The sequence below is a fragment of the Peromyscus maniculatus genome, chromosome 1 (assembly GCF_049852395.1).
Source record: "Peromyscus maniculatus bairdii isolate BWxNUB_F1_BW_parent chromosome 1, HU_Pman_BW_mat_3.1, whole genome shotgun sequence".
Taxonomy (NCBI): domain Eukaryota; kingdom Metazoa; phylum Chordata; class Mammalia; order Rodentia; family Cricetidae; genus Peromyscus; species Peromyscus maniculatus.
Genome location: NC_134852.1, coordinates 8,786,791 through 8,808,968, shown reverse-complemented (window position 1 = coordinate 8,808,968; position 22,178 = coordinate 8,786,791). Strand labels below are relative to the sequence as shown.

General features: G+C 37.3%; 1 protein-coding gene across 1 annotated transcript in view; it reads right to left on the bottom strand.

The window, feature by feature from the left end:
• Positions 1-14,408: 14,408 nt before the first annotated feature.
• The window catches only part of LOC102923502 (killer cell immunoglobulin-like receptor 3DL1), a 47,579-nt gene continuing 39,809 nt past the window's right edge, over positions 14,409-22,178 (bottom strand). The window contains exons 5-10 of the mRNA XM_076563076.1: positions 21,007-21,291; positions 19,554-19,859; positions 17,574-17,867; positions 15,311-15,436; positions 14,736-14,758; positions 14,409-14,633 (exon numbers count right to left, since the gene is read on the bottom strand). Coding sequence (XP_076419191.1) covers positions 14,487-14,633; positions 14,736-14,758; positions 15,311-15,436; positions 17,574-17,867; positions 19,554-19,859; positions 21,007-21,291 — 1,181 coding nt within the window. The 3' untranslated portion in view covers positions 14,409-14,486. The remainder of the gene's footprint in view (positions 14,634-14,735; positions 14,759-15,310; positions 15,437-17,573; positions 17,868-19,553; positions 19,860-21,006; positions 21,292-22,178) is intronic.

The following is a 22,178-nucleotide window of genomic DNA, read 5'->3' as shown; positions in this document are numbered from 1 at the left end:
CCTTTTTGCCTTTCAAGTTTAATTTCTTTGCCACCCATAACATTTGCAAGGATCCCCACAGCTGACAACCAGTGTGAAGTGCTAAGTCCTCAGTGAAGGGTAAAACACTTTTCTAGTGTAAGGCAAATCCTATAATGGTATGAACATAGTTGAGCATGTATCCCTGTGGTTTCATTGAGTATTCCTTGGATATATGTCCAAGAGTTGTATAGCTGGGTTTTGAGGAAGGTTGATTGCCAATTTCTGAGAAAACGCCACACTGATTTCAAAAGTAGCTGTACAAGTTTGCACTCCAACCATCAGTGGAGGAGTGTTCCCTTTTTCCCACATCCTCTCCAACATAAGCTGTGTTCAGTGCTTTTGCTTTTAGCTATGCTGACAGGTGTATAATGGTATCTCAGACTTGTTTTTAATTTTTATCTCCCTGAGGACTAAGGATGCTGAGCAATGTCTTTTGGCCATTTGAAATTCTTCCTTTGAGCATTCTCTGTGAGTAGCTCTACAGCCTATTTCTTAATTGGATTGTTTGTTATTTTGAAGCCCAGTTTCTTGAATTCTTTATATATTTTGGAGATCAGCCTTATGTCAGATGTGGAGTTGGTGAAGATCTTTTCCCATTCTGTAGGCTGTCCTTTTGTCTTATTTACTGTGTTCTTTGCCTTACAGAAGCTTCTCAGTTTCAGGAGGCCTCATTTATTAATTGTTTCTCTCAGTGTCTGTGCTACTGGTGTTATATTTAGGAAGTAGTCTCCTGTGCCAATGCGTTCATGACTACTTCCTACTTTCTCTTCTATCAGGTTCAGTGTAACTGGTTTTATATTGAGGTCTTTGATCCAAATGGACTTGAGTTTTGTACATGGCAATAGATATGGATCTATTTGCCATCTTCTACATGTTGATATCCATTTAGGTCAGCACCATTTCTTGAATATGCTTTCTATTTTAGTTTGTCCAGTTTTGACTTCTTTGTCAAAAATCATATGTTCATAAGTGTGTGAGTAAATGTCAAGGTCTTCAATTCAATTCCATTGTTCCATATGTTGGTTTTTATGCCAATACCAAGCTGTTTTTATTACTATAGCTCTATAGTAGAGCTTGAGGTCAGGGATGCTGATGCTACCAGGAGTGGCTTTGTTGTACAGGCTTCTTTTAGCTATCCTGGTTTTTCTGTTTTTCCAAATGAATTTGAGTATTGTTCTTTCCAGGACTGTGAAGAATTGTGTTGTAATTTTGATGGGGATTGCATTGAATCTGTAGATTGCTTTTGCCAAAATTGCCATTTATACTATGCTAATCATACCTATCCATGAGCATGGGAGATCTTTCCATTTTGTGGTATCTTCTTTGATTTCTTTCTTCAGAGACTTAATGTGCTTGTCATGCAGGTTTTTCACTTGCTCAGTTAGAGTTACCCCAAGGTATTTTATATTATTTGTGGCAATTGTTTAAGGTGATGTTTCTCTGATTTCCTTCTCAGCCCATTTATCATTTGTATATAGGAGGCCTACTGATTTTTTGAGTTAATCATGTATCCTGCCAAATTACTACAAGTGTTTATCAGCTGTAGGAGTTCCCTGTTGGAATTTTGGGGGTCACTTATGTATACTATCATATCATCTGCAAATAATGTCCACTTGAATTCTTCCTTTCCAATTTGTATCCCCTTGATCTCCTTTTGGTTTCTTATTGCTCTAGCTAGGACTTCAAGTACTATGTTAAATATCCGTGAGGATAGTGGACAGCCTTGTCTTTTTTCTGGTTTTTAGTTGAATTGCATTGAGTTTCTCACCATTTAATTTAATGTTGGCTATTGGCTTGCTATAAATTGTCTTTATTACGTTTAGGTATATTCCTTGTAATCTTGACCTCTCTAAGATCTTCATCATGAAGAGGTTTTGGATTTTGTCAAAGGCCCTTCTACCATCTAAGAAAATGATTATGGGGTTTTTGTCTTTCACTTTATTTATATGGTGTATTACATTGACAGATTTTTATATGTTGAACCATTTTTATATCTCTGGAGAAGCCTACTCGATCATGGTGGATATTTTTTTTGATGTGTTCTTGGATTCAGTTTGCCAATATTTTATTGAATATTTTTGCATCAATGCTCAAGAGGGAGATTGGTGTGTAATTCTCTTTCTTTGGTGCATCTTTGTGTGGCTTGGGAATCAGAGTAACTGTAGCCCCATAAAAGGAGTTTGGTAGCTTTCCTTGTTTCTATTGTGTGGTATAATTTGAAGAGTATTGGTATTAACTCTTTGAAAAACTGTTCTAATTCTGTGTTGAAACTGTCAACTGCTGGGCTTTTTCTTTTTCTTTGGTAGGGAGAGTTTTAATGAGTCTTTCTAATTCCTTAGGGGTTATTGGTCTATTTATATTGTTTGTCTGGTCTTGATTTAACGTTGGAATGTAGTATCTGTTCAGACAATTGTCCATTTCTTTTAGATTTTCCAATTTTGTGGAGTACAGGTGCTTGAAATATGACCTGTTGAATCTTTGGGTTTCCTCATTGTCTACTGTTATATATCCCTTTGCATTTCTGATTTTGTTAATTTGGATGTTCTCTTTGCCTTTTGGTTAGTTTGGATAAGGGCTTGTTTATCTTGTTGGTTTTCACAAAGAACCAACTCTTTGTTTCATTGATTTTTTGTTTTGTTCTCTTTGTTTCTATTTTATTGATTTCAGCTCTCAATTTCATTTTTTCTTGTATCTATTCCTCCTGGGTAACTTTGCTTTGTTTTGTTGTAGAGATTTTAGCTGTGATGTTCATTTACTAATGTGATATTTCTGCAATTTGTTTATGTGGGCCTTTAGTGCTATGAATTTTCCTTTTAGCACTGCTTTCATAGTGTCTCATAAGTTTGGGTATGTAGTATATTCATTATCATTGCATTCTAGGAATTCTTTAATTTTCCTTCCTTCCTTCCTTCCTTCCTTCCTTCCTTCCTTCCTTCCTTCCTTCCTTCCTTCCTTCCTTCCTTCCTTTCTTGACCTGTTGGTGATTCAGCTGAGCATTGTTCAGTTTCCATAAGATCATACACTTTCTGTAATTTTTGTTGTTGAAATCTAACTTTAAGCCATGGTGGTTCGATAAAATACAGGAGGTTATTCCAATTTTTTGTATCTGTTAAGATTTGCCTTGTGACTGAGTATGTGTTCAATTATAGAGAAGGTTCTATGTAGTGCTGAGAAGAAGATAAATACTTTTTTGTTAGGATGGAATATTCTGTATATATATAAGGGCATTTGAGTCATAACATCTGTTAAGTCCCTTATTTATCTGTCAAGTTTTGATCTGGCAGAGCTGTCTAGTGTTTAGGGTTGAGTGTTGAAGTCTCTCACTATTTTTGTGTGGGCTTTTGATATGTGATTAAGCTTTAGCAATGTTTCTTTTACATGTGTAGGTGCCCTTGTATTGGGGGCATAAATGTTCAGAATTGAAACTTCATCTTGGTGGATTTTTCCTGTGATGAATATGTAATGTCCTTCTCTAGCTCTTTTGATTGATTTCAGATTGAAGTCTATTTTGTTAGATATTAGGATAGTTATACCAGCTTGCTTCTTAAGTACATTTGATTGGAAAGTCTTTTCCCAGTCTTTTACTCTGAGGTAGTTTCTGTCTTTGAAGTTGAGCTGTGTTTCTTGTATTTAGCAGAAGGATGGGTCATGATTTCTTTTCCCTACTTTTATCCTCTGTCTTTTTATAGGTGAATTAAGTCCATTGATATTAAGAGATATTAATGACCAGTGATTGTTAATTTCTGTTAATGTTTGGTGTTAGTATGTGTGTATTTCCCTTCTTTGGGATTTACTGCTGTGGTGTTATCTATTGCCTGTGTTTTCATGGATGTATCTGCCTTCTTTAGGTTGGAATTTTCCTACTCGTATTTCCTGTAGGGCTGGATTTGTGGATAGGTATTGTTTAAATCTGGTTTTGTCTTGGAATGTCTTATTCACTCTGTCTATGGTGATTGAAAATTTTGCTGGGTATATTAGTCTAGGCTGGCATCAATGGTCTCTTAGTGTCTGTATTACATCTGTCCAAGAACTTCTGGCTTTCAAAGTCTCCATGGAGAATTTGTGTGTTATTCTGATGGGTATAACTTTATATCACTTGGCCTTTTTCCTTTGCTGCTCTTAATATTCTTTCTTTATTCTGTAGGTTTAGTTGTTTAATTATTATGTGGCAAGGAGACTTTTTTGGGGCATCTAGTCTATTTGGTGTTATATAAGCTCCTTGTATCTTCATGGATGTTTCCTTCTTTAAGTTGGGAAAGTTTTCTTCCATGATTTTGTTGAATATAAATATATTCTTTGCCTTTGAGTTGGGATTTTTCTCCTTCTTCTATACCTATCATTCTTAGGTTTGGCCTCTTTATGGTGTCCCAGTTTTCCTGGACATTTTGTTATGACTGTTTTCGGCTTTGGTATATTCTTTGATTGATGAGTCTCTTTCCTCTATTGTATCATCTACATCTTCTTCTGAGAAGAAGGTATATACTCATTTGTTAGGGTGGAATAATATATATATATATATATATATATATATATATATATATATATATATATATGTATGTATGTATTTGAATCATAACATCTGTTAAGTCCCTTATTCATCTGTCAAGTTTTGATCTGGCAGATCTGTCTAGTGTTGAGAGTTGAGTGTTGAAGTCTCCCACTATTAATGTGTGGGCTTTGATATGTGATTAAACTTTAGCAATGTTTCTTTACATGTGTAGGTACCCTTGTATTTGGGGCATAAATATTCAGAATTGAAACTTCATCTTGGTGGATTTTTCCTGTGGTGAATATGTAATGTCCTTCTCTAGCTCTTTTGATTGATTTCAGTTTGAAATCTATTTTGTTAGATATTAGGATAGTTGTACCAGCTTGCTTCTTAAGTACGGTTGATTGGAAAGTCTTTTCCCAGTCTTTTACTCTGAGGTAGTGTCTGTCTTTGAAGTTGAACTGTGTTTCTTGTATGCAGCAAAAGGATGGGTCATGATTTCTTATCCCTACTTTTAGCCTCTGTCTTTTTATAGGTGAAATAATTCCACTGATATTAAGGGATATTAATGACCAGTGATTGTTAATTTCTGCTAACTTTTGGTGGTAGTTTGTGTGTATTTCCCTTCTTTGGGATTTACTGCTGTGGGGTTATCTATTGCCTGTGTTTTCATGGGTGTATCTGCCTTCTTTAGGTTGGAATTTTCCTACTAGTATTTTCTGTAGGGCTGGATTTGTGGATAGGTATTGTTTAAATCTCATTTTATCTTGGAATGTCTTATTCACTCTGTCTATGGTGATTGAAAATTTTGCTGAGTATATTAGTCTAGGCTGGCATCCATGGTCTCTTAGTGTCTGCATTAAATCTGCCGAAGAACTTCTGGCTTTCAAAGTCTCTATGGAGAATTTGGGTGTTGTTATCATGGGTATAACTTTATATAACTTGGCCTTTTTCCTTTGCTGCTCTTAATATTCTTTCTTTCTTTATTATGTAAGTTTAGTTGTTTAACTATTATGTGGCAAGGGGACTTGTTTGGAACATCTAGTCTATTTGGGGTTGTATAAGCTTCTTGTATCTTCATGGGTGTTTTAAGTTGGGAAAGTTTTCTTCCATGATTTTGTTTTATATATTTTTTGTGCCTTTGAGTTGGTATTTTTCTCCTTCTTCTATCTCTATTATTCTTAGGTTTGGCCTTTTCATGGTGTCTCAGTTTTCCTGGACATTTTGTTATGACTGTTTTCGGCTTTGGTATATTCTTTGATTGATGAGTCTCTTTCCTCTATTGTATCATCTACACTAGAAAATTTCTCTTCCATCTCTTGTATTATTTTGGTTATGCTTGCATTTGTGTTTCCTGTTCATTTACTCTGATTTTCTATTTCCAGTATACCCTTTGTTTGTGTCTCCTTCATTGTTTCTATTTCACTTTTCACGTCTTGAACAGTTTCCTTCACATGTTTAATTGCTTATTCGTTGTTTTCTTGACTTTCTTTAAGGGATATATTAGTTTCTTCCAATTTTTTGTTTTTCTTTTCCACAATTTCTTTAACAGATTTTTCATTCCTCCTTTAAAGCTTCTGGCATCTTCAATAAGTTCTTTTTAAGGCTGCTTTTCTCTGCTTCTTTTACATTGTGATGTTGAGGTCTTGCTGTTGTAGAAGGTGATGCCATATTGCTCTTTTTGTTGTATGTATTTTTGCATTGACATCTACCCATCTCTTCCTCCAATAGGTGTAAGATGTGCCTATGTCTGAGTAAGCTGCTATTTGTCTAATCTGTGCTTGCTGTTTCTGTGTCTCAGGGGGCCCCTCTGGGTCCATTCTTAGCTCTTGGTCTAATTGGAGTTGGCAGAATCTCTATTGCAGGGAGCTGCTTTTGGTCCAGTTCAAGCTAGCTGATTCTGTGGCTCATTGATTTGCTCTTGGTCCTATCAGGGTTCTTGTTCCAGTGAGAGCTGGCAGATTCTGTGTCTCATAAGCCACTGATGTTGCATGGTGATGAGTATTGGTTTGTGGTGTGGGTCTTGTAGATTGCTGGGTCCAATGGGTAGTTTTGGTGGAGAAGCCTGCCTGTAGGAGATATCCCTGCTGGCCAGCTGTGGGGGAGATTTGGGTGGGGGTTCCCTAAGACTGCTTATGTCCCAGTACTTGGGTCCTAGAGGCTTGTGTAATTTTTATACATATGAATTTTTCTTTTTTGAAATTAAGGTATTTTCTAAGTGTACAAAAGAATGGGATCATGATATTTTCATAATACACATTGTACCATGTTCTTGTCTCTTCCCTCTACTATCTTCTTCACTCTTATTTTGCACCTCAGTGTTCTCTTGTCTGTTTCCAAAACATCTCCTGAGTTCTTCTGATTTTACACCACAGACATATAAATACAATTGTCTAATTTCACCATGAGAAAACATACATTTCATGTCACACATTCATATTTAAATCATGATTATGCCTTTGAAAGAAAATGTCAGATTTATCTTTAATAGCCTAAATTATTTCATTTACCTTGTGGACTTCCCAGTGGTATACTTTTTCCTACAAATGGCACAGCTTTATTTTCCTTTATGGATGCATAAAAATCCATTGAAGATGCATGAACGGCATTTCTTATCACACTCATGTGCTGATAGGCATCTGTCCTCGTTCCCTATCTTGGCTACTGTGAACACTGCAGTAGTAAACCTGGGTGTGCACGTGTTTCTGGCTTTTGACTTTCCATCTTTTCAACCACACACCCAGGAGTTATACTTGAGCTTTTCTATGCCATTTTCTCCTCAGATCAGTTTTATACTTTTAGAAAAAATTTACAATACTAATTTTATATCCATGTGCATGTGTGTCTGTACACTCACATGTGTGTTACATACCCTGAAACGGGAGTTCTAGGTTGTTGTGATCCAGCACACATGAGTGAGAAGAACCGAACTCAGGCCCTCTGCTATAGCAAAGCACTCTTAACTGGTGAGCCATCTCTCTAGCCCTGTTCTCAGCAGTTTGGAAGCCATCACTTTTAGTCTGTATGTTTTGCACAGCTTAAAATTCAACCCTGGGTCTTTTATAAGTTATCAGAGCACTCTGCAAATGAACCACATCCCCAGCAATTTTTAGAAGACATCACCTTCTAAGTAGCAAAGGCTGGTCTGTGTATTCAAAGTTGTCTATTGCTTAATGCCTGGAAATAGTCCTTGTGTCTTAAATATACTTGTAATGCCAACCCAGGTGGTGTTTTTTTGGTACCATTTCCCCCTATTATCATGTAACTACACTATGGACTTCCCAAGTTAATTCAATATCAACTTATTAAATTCAGATGGGCAAATGCATCAAGAGGGTCTGAATGTCTAGAAACTCCCAAGGCCTTCAGAGCAGGGCAGTAGCTCTGATAATGGCTGGATCTCCAGCAGCAAGGCAAAATCACCAGATAATCTTAGAGCTGGATGGGGCCTTTGACATTGTCCCAGCACTTTTCCAAATTGAAAGAGATGTTGAACTAGAATTTAAGCTTTCTGAATCTTCCCTTATGTATGACACCTTATCTTTTAAGGCCATCAGGTGAGTGTGATAAAAAAATAAGTATAGAGCTCACAATGTGAGGCATAATGTTCTATTTGGCTGTTTGATTTCTCTATTTTTCTATCATCCATCTCTCCATCTTTCTCTCTATATCTATAAACTATTTGTATGTATGTATCATCTATCTATCTGTCTATCTATCTATCCATCATCTATCTATTATCTATCTATCTATCTATCTATCTATCTATCTATCTATCTATCATCTATCTATCTATCTATCTATCTATCTATCTATCTATCTATCTATCTATCATCTCTATCTATCGTCTATCTATCTATCTATCTATCTATCTATCTATCTATCTATCTATCTATCTATCTATCTATCTATCATCTATCTCTCTATCTTTCATCTATTTATCTATTACCTATCTACGTAATATCCATCCAATATCTACCATCATTTGTACTGTCTAGTCTATGTCAACTTGACACACAAACTAGTGTAGGCAAATTTCAAAGTGGTCTTATTAAATAAGAAACATGGAGCCAAATGTAGGGATGAAAGTCTTAGAGTTCAGGGAAATAATGAGAGCCACCAGCTAATCTAAACTCACCACACTGTAGTGTGCTACCGCTGCCTGACTTTTATATTAATGGCTTGCTATTTCCTCTGATCCCCATGCAAATTTTACTTGTTAACATACAAAAAAATATCACCACAGTTCAGCACAAATAAAGTATCACCACAAACTAGAGTTGTCTGAAAGTAGGAAACCTTAAATGAGAAAATGCCTCCATGAGATCCAACTTTAAGGCCTGTTCTAAATTGCTTATTTATGGTGATGAGCCCAATCCCTGGTGGATGATGCTGTTCCAGAGCTGGTCGTCATGGGCTCTGTAACAGAGCAGGTTGAGCAAGCCATGAGGAGCAAACCAGTAAGTAGCACTCATTCATGGCCTCTGCATCTACTCCTGCCTCCATGTTTCTGCCCTGTTTCAGTTCCTGTCCTGATATCCTTTGAAGATGAGCATAAATATAGAAGTATATGCCAAATAAATCTTATCCTCCTAAACTTGTTCTTTGGTCATGGTGTTTCATTGCAGCAATAGAAACTCTAACTAAGAAATTGTCTACTAACTTTTCATCCACCTACACAATTCTGTCCCTCCTATTTACCTGTATATACACATGCATGTGCCTTATAAATATAAACATATAAAAACTAAATTGCCTAAAGTCCTTTTTGATATAGTTGGAATGAGTTATTTCCTTTTATTAGATGCTCACCAACTTATGTTTCAAATTTTTATTTTTTGTATATGGGTATTTTACCTGAATGTATGTCTGTGTACAGTGGGGACATCTGGTATCTGTGGACTCCAGAAAACAGCACTTGATTCTCTGGAGTTGGAATTACAGGTGGATGTGAGCTGCCATGTGGTGCTGGGAATTGATTCCAGGTCTTATGGAAGAGTATCCAGTGCTTTTATCCACTGGGCTATTCTCCAATCCTGCAAACAACTTTTTTATAAACAAAATATTCTTAATTTAATATTACCAAATTATTCTCAAAATAAATACATAACTTCTTAATTTAAAATTATGTAATTATCCTCAAACTTGGGGTCAGTCATAACATAGGAGTTAGAGTTTTACTTGGATGGGTAAAATTAGTTTTGTTTGTATTAAAAACCCTGAACTTACTGGACAGAGCAGGTGAGTAGAGGGTCTTTCTCTTTCTATCCCTTCTCTTCTCCCTTGCATCTTACCAGACAGTGTCATCATTTGAGGATATCTGTACTCTTATTTATATTTTTAAATTCATTCACTAGCTTTTCCAGCCAATCACAGTGTGCCCTCCCTCTTTTCTATTGTTCATTCATCTAACCTTCCTTCTTCCTTCCATCCACTTCTCCTGTCTCTTCAGAAAAGGGTAGGTTTTCCATGTATATCAGTCGGACATGGCACATCAAGTCACAGCAAGCCTATGTATCTCCTTCCTGTTAAAGCCTGATTGGCAACATAGTAGGAGGAAAGGGTTCCAATAGTAGGTAACAGAATGGGAGGCAGCCCCTGCTCCCATTGTTAGGAGTCCCACAAGAAGATCAAGTTATAGAACTGTCACATATATGCAGAGGGCCTAGATCAGTACCATGCAAGCTCTCTGGTTGTCATTTCAGGCTCTGCACGCCTCTCTGAGTCCAGGTTGTTCATATTGTGGGCTTTCTCGTGGTGTCCTTTAGCCGTCTTACTCCCACAATTCTTCCTCCCCTTCTGCAACAGGATTCCCTCAGATCTGCCTAATGTTTTGTCTGTTTGTTGACAAATTTCTAAATGATCTTATTAAATAAAAAATGTGGAGCCAAATATAGGAGTGAAAGCCTTAGATCAGGGAAATAGTGAGAGCCACCAGCCAACCTTCCTCACCTACTCTGCAGCTTCCAAATGCTACAACTTCCTGTCTACCCAGGATTTTATTGCCTTGTTGTTCTGCCCTCTCATTGGCTATTTAGCCCAGATACCTCATTTCCTCTTCCTACACAGCTCTGTTACTTTCTGTCCATCTGCACAGACCTCCAGATCTCTATGGTTGGTACTGAAATTAAAGGTATGTGTCACCATGCTGGGCTCTCTTCCCTAGTGTGGTTTTGAACACACAGAAAATCTGCCTGCTAAGTGCCTCCACTGCTGGTGGGAATGCAAGCTTGTACAACCACTTTGGAAATCAATATGGCGCTTTCTTAGAAAATTGGGAATCAATCTCCCCCAAGATCCAGCTATACCACTCCTGGGCATATACCCAAGAAACGCTCAATCATACCACAAGAGCACTTGCTCAGCTATGTTCATATCAGCATTGTTTGTAATATCCAAAACCTGGAAACAACCTAGATGCCTTTCAACTGAAGAATGGATAAATAAATTGTGGCACATATACACAATGGAATACTACTCAGCAGAGAAAAACAATGACATCATGAGGTTTGCAGGAAAAAGAATGGATCTAGTAAAACTTTCCTCTTAACACTGCTTTTATTATGTCTCATAAGTTTGGTAGTATGTGTATTCATTTTCATTCATTCTAGGAAGTCTTTAATTCCTTTCTTCATTTATTCCTTGACTCAGTTGTGATTAGGCAGACAGTTATTCAGTTTCCATGACTTTGTAGGCTTTCTGTTGTTTTTGTTATTTTTGAAATACATCTTTAATTCATGGTGTTCTGAGAGGATGCAGGGGCTGACTTAAATTTTCCTGTATCTGTTGGGAGTTGCTTTGTGACTCACTATAAGGTTAATTTTGGAAAGATTTGATGGGAAGAAGGTATATTCTTTTGTGTTTGGGTGAAATGTTCTGTAGATATCTGTTAGACCCATTTGATTCATAAAGCCTGTTAGCACTATTATGTCTCTTTTTGTTTTGTCCTGATGACCTTTTCATCGGGGGTAGTGGGGTATTGAATTCTCCCATAATTAATGTGTGAGGTTCAATGTGCGATTCAAGCTTTCGGTATGTTTCTTTTACAAATGTAGATGCCCCTGTGTCTGGGGCATAGATGTGAGGAATTGCTATGTCTTCTCAATGGGTTTTTCCTTTAATGAGTTTGAAATATCCTTCCCTATCCCTTTTGATTTTTTTTGGGAAGAAGTCTATTTTGTTGGACATTAGAATAGCTACATCAGTTTGCTTCTTAGGTCCATTTGCTTGGAAACACTTTTTCATCCTTTTCCTCTTAGACAATGTCTATGTTTAGTGTTGAGGTGTATTCCCTGCATGCAGCAAAGGGATGGATTGTGTTTCCATATTCATTCTGCTAGTTTGTGTCTTTTTATTGGGGAATTGAGTTCCATTGCTACTGAGAGATATTAAGGACCACTGCTTGTTAATTCCTATTATTATGTTGTTGGTAGTGTGTGTGTGTGTGTGTGTGTGTGTGTGTGTGTGTGTGTTTCAGATCTCTGGGATTTGCTTATGTGTGTTTATTTATTGCCTGTGTTTTCATGGATATATTTCACCTCCCTGGGTTAGAATTTTCCTGCTTGTACCTTCTCTAGGTCTGTATTTGTGCATAGATATTGTTTACATTTGACTTTTAAATGAAATGTCTTGTTCCATCCATTTGTGGTGATTAAAATTTTTGCTGGGTATCATATTCTGTGCTTGCATCTCTGTTCTCTTACCGTCTATAAAGCACCAATCTAGGCCCTCCTGGCTTTTAAAGTGTCTATTAAGAAGTCATGTGTCATTCTAACAGTTCTGCCTTTATATGTTACTTGGCTTTTTTTTCTTTCCAGCTTTTAATAACCTGTCTTTTTTACTGTATATTTTGTGTTTTGATTATTATATGGTGTGGGAACTTTTTTTTTCTTTTCCTATCTATTTGGTGTTCTGTAAGCTCCTTGTTCCTCATAGGCATTTTGTCTTTAGGTTGGGAAAATTTTCTTCTATGATTTTGTTGAATATATTTTCTGCCCATTTGAGCTGGGGTTCTTCTTTTTCTTATATTCCTCTTATTCATAGATTTGGCTTTTTCATAATGTCCCAGATTTCCTGGATGTTTTCTGTTCAGAATATTTTAGAATTAACATTTTGTTGGACTGATTCATCTCTTCCCTCCAATATATCTTCTATGCTTGTGATTCTCTCTACTATCTCATATATTCTTCTGGTGATGTTTGCATCTGTAGTTCCTGTTCACTTACTCATATTTTCTATTTCCAAAGTCCTTCGTTTTATGTTTTCTTTACTGCTTCTATTTCCATTTTCATGTCTTGAAGAGATTCTTTCACCTGCCTTTTTTCTATTAGCTTTTTTGGCATTATTCATGAGATTTATTTATTTTTTCCTATGTTTTATTTTAGCCCACAACTTCAGAACAAACCTTCCTCTTACACAAGGCAAGGCTGGATCTAGGGACCCAGAGTAAGACACTACTCACTGCCAGCTAAGATTCCCTAAAGATGACCCAACAGCTCCCAACTGCACCCTCTACCCTGAGCTCCAAATTCAAGACCACAACTTTGTCAGATAATTTTTACTATACTAGAGACCACACTAAACTAGGAATCCCAGAGACCAAGCAGTTCCCAAACACCTCAGTCAGGTAATTGTTAAATGCCAAGTACCTAAAGTAAACATTCTGTCTTTGTACAAACAGAATGTCATCTGGTACAAAGAAAGCTTTTATTTGCAGAAACAGAAAAAAAATTATTAAATTTATATAATACCAGGCAATGACAAAAATGATCGCTAAGTAGACTTTAACATTTGCAAATTCAATTTTGATATCTCATTATCTTTTTTTCCAGAGCTGAGGACTGAACCCAAGGGTTGAGCTTGCTAGGGAAGCGCTCTACCACAGAGCTAAATCCCCAACCCCGATATCTAGTTATCTTAATCACAGAAATTTTAAACTTTTAAACACATAGTTAGCCATCAATGTGACATTAGCCATCCCAATGTATTAAGAGATACTTATGGGAACATGGGTGACACAAAATTTGGTGCACCCTCAAAAGCCAATGTCAGTGTGGGTGAAGATAAAGAAAACCTGCATCCCTGCATATTGTGTAGCTTGGTTAACTGGAGGGTCTTCTCAGCTTTTGTTATTACTCATATGAAATTAGGGAGGACCCTTGTGAATTCCGTATGTTTCAGAATCTTTCTGAGCCTTTTGAAGTTTAGTTTAGTTTAGTTCTGGTGACTTAATTATTTCTCTTCCAAAAGGCAATGTTCCAATTCTGAGGAACTAACTTTTCAACAGGAATGTAATTGAAAAAGAAGAGTGCTTATTCAACCATACCTTAGAAAATGTTTCAATAATGGGGATGTATACATTGAAATATTAAAGAAATATGAGGCTGGTTCTGGTGAGAGAAGACATGACAAACAGCATTTGGGGTGCACAGTACAGCAAATGGTAAAACCCAATGTTAAGCGTAGGCTTTCAGAATGATAACTCTAACAGCAGAGTTAGGAAGACAAGATTGGGTTACTGAGTGTGAATATGATATATATGAAATTGTTTTGAAACCCATTATGTTGTATAACATGATTATATATTAGTAACATACACAAATAAAGAGATGAGCCTCTTGTTGATCTGCAATTGTGAGATACTCAACATGGTTACAGCTTCAAGTACATCAAGAACTTACAGCCAGTCAGGTTATAGAGGTCTGCCAGAGAGAAATTAAATAGAGACCCATGAACTAAGGAAAAGAGTTTGATTTCTGTTGAGTAGGTTGCAAGGACCATAACCTTTGTAAGTAAAGGAAAGCCACTTTCAGAATCATATTACAATGATGAAGCATGGTCCCTAAGTTAGAGACCTCTGTCTTCACATTCCAGCTCTTTTTTTCATTGCATCTATTGTTCTTTACTGGAGAAAGGGCTGTGGTCTTCCTCAGAACTTTCTTTGAGAACTCATGGGATGAACATCTTTCATCTCAGCTTAACATTTCCTGACTTCCATGTATAAACTGGGATCTGTGGAAAATTCCTTGGGAATCTGGGAATCGGGAATGGTCAATTTTTGTTTGAAGATCATCTGATCAAATTTTAAGTATGTCACCTCCTGCACTTCCTCTCTTTCAGGGTCCTAGAAAGAGGTAAACATTAAGTGATATTGTGTACACATAATCTTACACAGAATAAAGGTATATTAGACTGTATGGAAGAGAGAAGACTCAGGAGGACCTACCTGTCTGTTCAGTGTTGCTCTCACTTCAGAGCATTGATCCATGATGGCTGCATTTTAGAAGACAGAATTAATCAAACCTATGTAATAAAGTACTTCTGCACTCTCATTTCAAATGCAAGGTAATAGTGAGAGATATGGAAAAACCCAAGTTTGCTCACCCACTGCAAATTAGAACTAGATTTTCTACAACGCTGTACCCTAGAAATTCTTTCTTCAGCAAATACTCTCTGCCCTCTTCCTCCTTTCCTCCCTCCCTCCTTCTGTTCCTCCTTCTCTCCCTGCCTCCCAATCTGTCTCTCTCTGTCTCTGTCTCTCTCTCTGTCTGTCTGTCTCTGTCTGTCTCTGTCTCTCTCTCTCTTGTTAAACCTTCTCCTTGATATTAGTGCATGCTTTGGATGCGAAGATGCATTGAGGAATTATTCAGTAGTCTGAAAACTGTGGGGATGAGCAGGGGCTGTGGATTTTCTCTAGAAAGCTCTGTCTTAGTTTCCTTTTCTTGGTCAAAGTATTTTCCATAAATTAAGAAAACATACCTCTACTTCTCTGGTCTTGTTTTCTCACACTACTCAGATGACATTCACTGGCTTGGTCCAGAGACTTACTCTTTTTGGCAGAGCACCAAGAATAAAGCAGGATGATGAGGAAGGCAAGGATCATGGTAACTGATAGTCCAATCAAAATATGCAGGTTCCTGAGGTTATCTGGAGGAAGATGTGAACCCAATAAGAGGTATATCTCAGTATCCTCATTTTGACAGATTACATAGTATTTATCGATTAATAGATAACTGATAAAATATTGCTTTAGGACAAGAGTCTTGATGGAGAACCCACTAATAATATCTGCTCAATGGAAACACTATTAAATGCACTTCTAATTAAATATTATTATACCCAGATATGACTATATTTCTCAATTCTCGTCAGAGGAATCTATATTTGGGTTAGATGGTGATTAATACAGATACCCACAACTGGGCAAGTTGTGGATATGAAGAGACTATAGAATTATGGCACTAAATGAGATGTTTACATCTCGAATCATTCTCCAAATGTTTAGCATCATTTTTAAAGATATGGAGGAAGAGATTGCAAAAAGAAGCTATGGATAACTATAAGAAAGCCGTCTTCTGTACACTGAGGGCAGGTGAAAAATGACCTTCACAGGAGGTTGAGATAGCATGCCTAAGTATGGTGCAAGTTCAAGCATGACCAAATCCCATCATGGAGAGTGGAGGTGGACATGAAGTCCCATCCCTAGTCAAGGGGCTATGGGCTATTGGTGACTGTTGGAGAATGAGTGTCAGTTTCAGGAGTGTTGTTACTAGTAAATTGACTATGCTCCAGCACAGGTCCACACATCCAGGAATATATTGGTGTTATGCAAGTGGCAGAAAACTGCAGGACACTTGGTTCAAATCATGCGTTCAGTAGCTCAATCTGAGATTGAGATCAGTGTTCATTAGATCTGCTTTGCTTCTGTAATACTCTGAACTAAACATTTAATTCTCTTTGGGGAAAAAAGTGAAGTCAAGTCTAATCTGTCAGAAGTAGTATTTTTATATAAAATCTTCCCTTTTGCTAACTTGTTTCCTTCTTCAGGCCCCATCACCTATCCAGGAAAAACAGAGCTAGAATGAGCACTTCATTGAACCTGGAAAGGGAGTAAAACTTACTCTTCTTTTCACTCACCAAGGTCTCAGGTACAGAAATTAGAGATGAATAGTCCATATATTTCCCATGCTGTTCCTAAACAACTTCTAATTTTGAAGAGTTCAAGAATCATAGAGGGGAGATGATGATGATAAGACAGAGTAAGGAAGGAGCGGAGACAAAATAAGCCAAAAAGCTTTGGGTCTCTAAGTTTTCACAATAGAGAAGAGGAATCAATTACTCACTGGTTGTGAAGTCTGCTTCTGTGCAAGAAGTGCAGTTTCTTGTTGAGTTAACTAGAGAAGGGGACAGGAGAGGGAGAAAGTTCATCAGAGGCTGTCTTCCTTCCCCTTAAGGAAAGTTTTTTAAATTTGGACAGTGACCACCACCCACTCCACCTCTTAGTGGTGAGCCTGTAGAGTTATAGGATGACATTTAGTGGATTGCTTCTGGGTGTTGGCTCTCTCATCTGATTTCAAGTTTTGATGATTCATAGGACTGCTGTGGGAAGATCTATGTGAGCAAGAGTTCAGGAGGGCTGCTCCATCTCTGCTCTGCCCAAACTGATATGAACCTCATCCCTAATGAGTCTGGCCAGACCCATTTATATATCTGCCTCTATATATATACATCCCAGTGTGGATGCAAAGTCATATAAGGAGTTTTGAGGAGACTCCCTCTCTGTTATTTTGTATTCTGTTTTCAAGTCCCAAATTCCATGTTTTTTTTTACAAAAAGTTTTCAGTTGAAATATAATTATTTCCCTTTCCCCTCCCTTTCCTCTCTCTAGTTCCTCCCAGCAACCCTTCCTCCAAGCTTTCTCATATTCCCACACCACTCTTAAATTGATAGCCTCTTTTTCATTGAAAATTATTGTTACATATATGGCTAAACCTATGCATATTCACACATATATGTACACATGTCATATATACACATACACACACATATATATGTATACATGTACATATATACACATCACATATGTATACACACATATATAAATGTAACACACACACACACACATATATATATGTTTAATTCCATACACGTGACATTAGGACTCACAACAGTGCTTTGGAGCTCCCAATGCTATTTTCTCTCTATCATCAATTGGAGGATTCTGAGACATGGCTTCAGTATTTCATCAGTCACAAGATATGAGGTATATATGAATTTCTCTTACCTGTGACTAGAATGTACAAGGGGTCACTTGGGGTTGACCACAGATGGGAAGAGTTCCTGAAAGAGCCATAGCATCTATAGTTTCCTGCCTGGACCACAGGACCAAGATGGAAGCTGGCCTGGAATGTCCCACTGTGGTTCTGCACTGAAGGCAGCCCATGTAGCTTGGGTACCCCTGTCCTGGACAAATGGAACATGTCAAATTGAAGGTCAGAGAAACAGGTCAAGGTCATGTTTTCTCCTGACATCACCACAGGACCCATCAGGGCTGACAGAAAAGGTTTCTTGTATAAACCTGATAGAAAAGAGGCAGAGATAATTAGTTACCAGTGTTCATTCACTCCTCAGTGTTTCCTCTGCCTGCATCTATTTCTTTGATCTCTCTCTGCCTCTTACCATCTCCCCCTCTCTATGTCTCCATTTCTCCTCTCCTCTCTTTCTCTCATTCTATTTTTATGTTACCATCTTTAGTCTATGACCTCAATGGTATTTAAATATTTTATGCCAATTTTTGCTAAATGATATTTTCTGCCTCTATTTGCATTGGTTCATTCCATCCGTCTTTTAAAGTTTGTTTTTATGAGCATAATTAATTTTATTTAGCAATAACCTTCATAATGAAATATTCATATGCATGCATAATATATTTTTATGCTTGTTTTGAAAATATTTCTTAATTTTTGAAATTGAATTATATCATTTAATGTATTTATATCATTTAATGTTTTTAAAAAATTGTTACATATATTTATAGATGTATACTATTAACAATATTAATGCTATTATTCTTTCTTCCCCCCAACTACCACTAATCACACTCATTTTTCTAATTGGTCTTCTCTATACTTTCACTTTTTTCCAATTGTTTTACAAGTAAATGGGTTCAAGTAGAGTTACTCATGATTTTGTTTTAATTAGCATACCGAGTAACAGTCTTCATTATATAATCCTCATACAGCTCCTTTTGTTCATTTTCTTCCCTCTTCCCTCCCTTGTACAGCATTGCTGATCTCTTTATTCCCCTCATTTCCTCCTCCATGTCACATGTCTTTCATTTCTTTCCCACCCCTTTCTATTAAATTTTTCTTCTTGGTCACTTGCTAATTTCATGACCTATAACTTTGACATCCTATGTATAATAAAAATCTAGAATCTAATGTCATTCTGTTTTTCATTCTTGTGTCTGTTTACATATCTGTGTTAATTAATCTCTCTTTTCAAAGTACATAATACTTCATAAAATTCTATATTTCTTATGAACATTGACCATGGTGATCTTTCCTCTCTTGTTCCTCTTAGTGTGTGTACTGCTCAAGTGTGATCTGTCATCTGCTTCCTAAGCACTTAGTTCAGAATTTGTTTTTTGCTTCTGCCTTTATAAGTCTTCTACCAAGAGAGCCAGACATATCATGTGTCTGACAAGCTCTGTCTTGAAATATTTAATATCTGCTCTAATTTTTCCATCTCTACTATCAAAGTTTCCATGCAGGCTTCTGTCTTTGTGTAGATTTTCTCTTAGCACACATTTCATGTTTACTAATTTTCAGCCCTTCCTGGGTTCCACCTGTGTGAAGGCTTAAAGACTCATTAAGTACCAGCCCAATTAAGTAGACTCAGGTCAGACAAATGATGTTTCTTGCTCTTTTGGTAGACTTCTTATAGAGGTAGAAGTCAATAATTTTCTGAATGTCAGTAGAAAGATTTCACACCCTCTGGTTCATATTATTCTTGCCTAATTGTCATTTTCTGTTTATATCTACTTATGATTCCTTTGCACTTCCCTGTACCTGTGCTTTATGTTATAACCAAGGGTCTTTTCTTGTGTATTTCTTTTCATTGTCTATGCCAGTAAAACACTTAACAAGGTTGCCTTTATATAAATTATTTACACTCCTTTTTCTGGTGACCTTGCACAGTTTTTAGTGTATAGAATATTTTTCTGTATCACAAAGAGGATGATGAGCAGGTAACATGTTCTTACCTGTGATCTTTATGTCAATGGGGTCATCAGATTCAGACCACTCATATGGTGTGTGATTGTAAGAACCATAGCATGTGTATGTCCCAGCATCATCAGGTGTCACAGGACCTATTGAGAAGTTGGCTTGGGAAACCCCATGATAATGTTCTGCAGAAAGCTTGAAAGATTCTTTGATTGTTCCATTTTTATGTGAAGTCAAAATGAAGGTGTCAAACATAATCTCTGATCGACACTCCAGTGTCACCTTCTCTCCTAAATTCACCAGGGGAGGTTGTAAGGCCAAGAGGAAAGGCTTCCTGTAGATTCCTAAGAATAAAAACATTGAATGAAATGATCAAAATCTCTGTGTCCTTGAAGACCCGTGGTACCCCATCAATTGGTCTGTTCTCCCTGTTAGTGCTCCAGTTTACTTGTTTTTGTTTGCTTCTACTCTGGACACAGACTCCTCCATCTTTGGGTCCATTTCCCATTTATTTGACACTAGGATTAGCACAATATCTTCCCACTGGCTTGTGATGACAATGTGTCTTTTGAATCTTACTTCCATAGGCCCTATTGTCTTTTTCTGAGACTGGATAGTGCAGGAAACATGGCAAGCTTCACACCAGGCTGCTTTATGTGTCTTCTTTATGCAACTTTTGATTAAGTATAATCCTTGGCAGGATAAATGAATTAGTATTGAACATAGTTATAAGGGAAAGACTTCTAGCTCTCACTGTGGTTCAATCCTCTATAAGGCATTCCTAATCCAGAATCATGAACATTGTTTCCTCCAACACATTGATGAATTAGCATCCTGATTTTACTGCACTCAGAGCATCCCTTTTTTGTGACTTAATTTGCTTTTTACTTGAATTCCTATATTATTTTCTAGTTGCTAACATAGCAAATTACAACAAATTTGATTCTTAAAAAGAATACAAGTACTGTAGAGATCAGAATTCTGAAAAGCCCAATGGCATAAATCAGGTCTCTTCAGGGATAGTTACTACTGAAATCACTAGGAAAGCATTCATTTTTTTGCCTTCTGGCTTCTAGAGTCTCATGCTTTCCTTGGCACTCGAACCCTTCATCCATGTTTAGAGTTAGCAACAGGGTATCTCTCTCATGATGATATCTTTGGCCCACAACTGAATTTTTCCTTTTTTTGTTACATCAACCCTTGTAGTTCTACACACCTGAAATAATTCAGGATATCCTTGAATCCTGATATCAACTGGTTAAGATCTGAGTTCCACCCTCCAGCCCAATTTTCCTTGACTCATTTAACACACAGGAAGCCTTAGGGACTAGAATAATGTGTGATGTATATTTTATTATGCCCAGAATATTATATATTTGTCTGTGTTTAATATTCCTTTATGAGTCCAAACCTCGTAATAAGACTGTTTCTGAAAATTCCAGGGTTGGGAGATTTGGGGAAATGAAAGGCACTCACAACATCATCTCTAACCTGAAATTATGATCTTCACAGGGTCACTGTTGGCTGAAATTTTAATAGGGTAATGATCATTAAAACCATAGCATCTGTATGTCCCTGCATGTTCTGTTGTCACAGGTTCAAAGACAAATTTCCTCTGGAATGGTCTTCCATGGATGTGAGGGATAGGATTACCAAGCTCTTTGTACAACTTGAATGTGTAATAGACACTATGAGAGTCACATCGAAGTTCCACACGCTGTCCCAAAGGAACAATATGGCTTGGGCAGGCAGAGAGTGAAGGCTTGTCATGACTTCCTGCAGGGGAATGCACAAAGAAAAAAAATTTAATGATGTTCCTTGCATCCATGTGAGAGGCTGAGATGTTCAGGAGATTCAGAAAGTAAACAAACTTTCTCTGTCATGCAAAGGTGAAACATTCAAGATTCATCAGTGGCCCTTCCCAGCTCTATAGAAAGAGTAAGACACTGGACCAGCTGAGCTCTGAGTGTTAATGTCTAAGACCTGTTGGGCTGCCTGCAAGTTGTGCACTGAGCTCCAGGGTTTTGGCTTCCTGATCATCACCCATATTGGGGTGTGTTTTAAGTAAGGTTTGAGCCACCCTTGCTTCTGTGAGTAACCCCTAATTCACACTGCTATCAGTAACAGAGTAAATCCATGGTTTCACAGAGTTAATCTTTGGTGCATTCACTGTTTGGTCTGCCATGGATTTCTTTTTTTTTTAAATTTATTTATTATGTATTCAGAAGACACCAGATCGAATTATAGATGGTTGTGAGCCACCACGTGGTTGCTGGGAATTGAACTCAGGACCTCTGGAAGAGTAGCGAGTGGTCTCAACCTCTGAGCCATCTCTCCAGCTCTGCCATGGATTTCTTTCATGAGTCGGTTTGTATGTGTTGTACACAATAGGGTCATTTTGAAGAGATGAGTGTGAGAGACTGTGGTTTTTAGAATAGTTATGGTCCACATAGACTCATCTGTTTTAATGTAGAGCACATAGGGAATGTCAGTAATAGGAGGTATGTCCTCATTGGAGTAGGTGTGGCCTTGGTGGCAGAAGTGTGTCACTCTGGAGGCACACTGTGTAGTCTCTTATGCTCAAGCTATTAACAGTGTGAAACACAGTCTCAGTCTGTTGCCAGTGGATCAAAATGATAAAATCTTTGCTCCTTCTCGAGCAT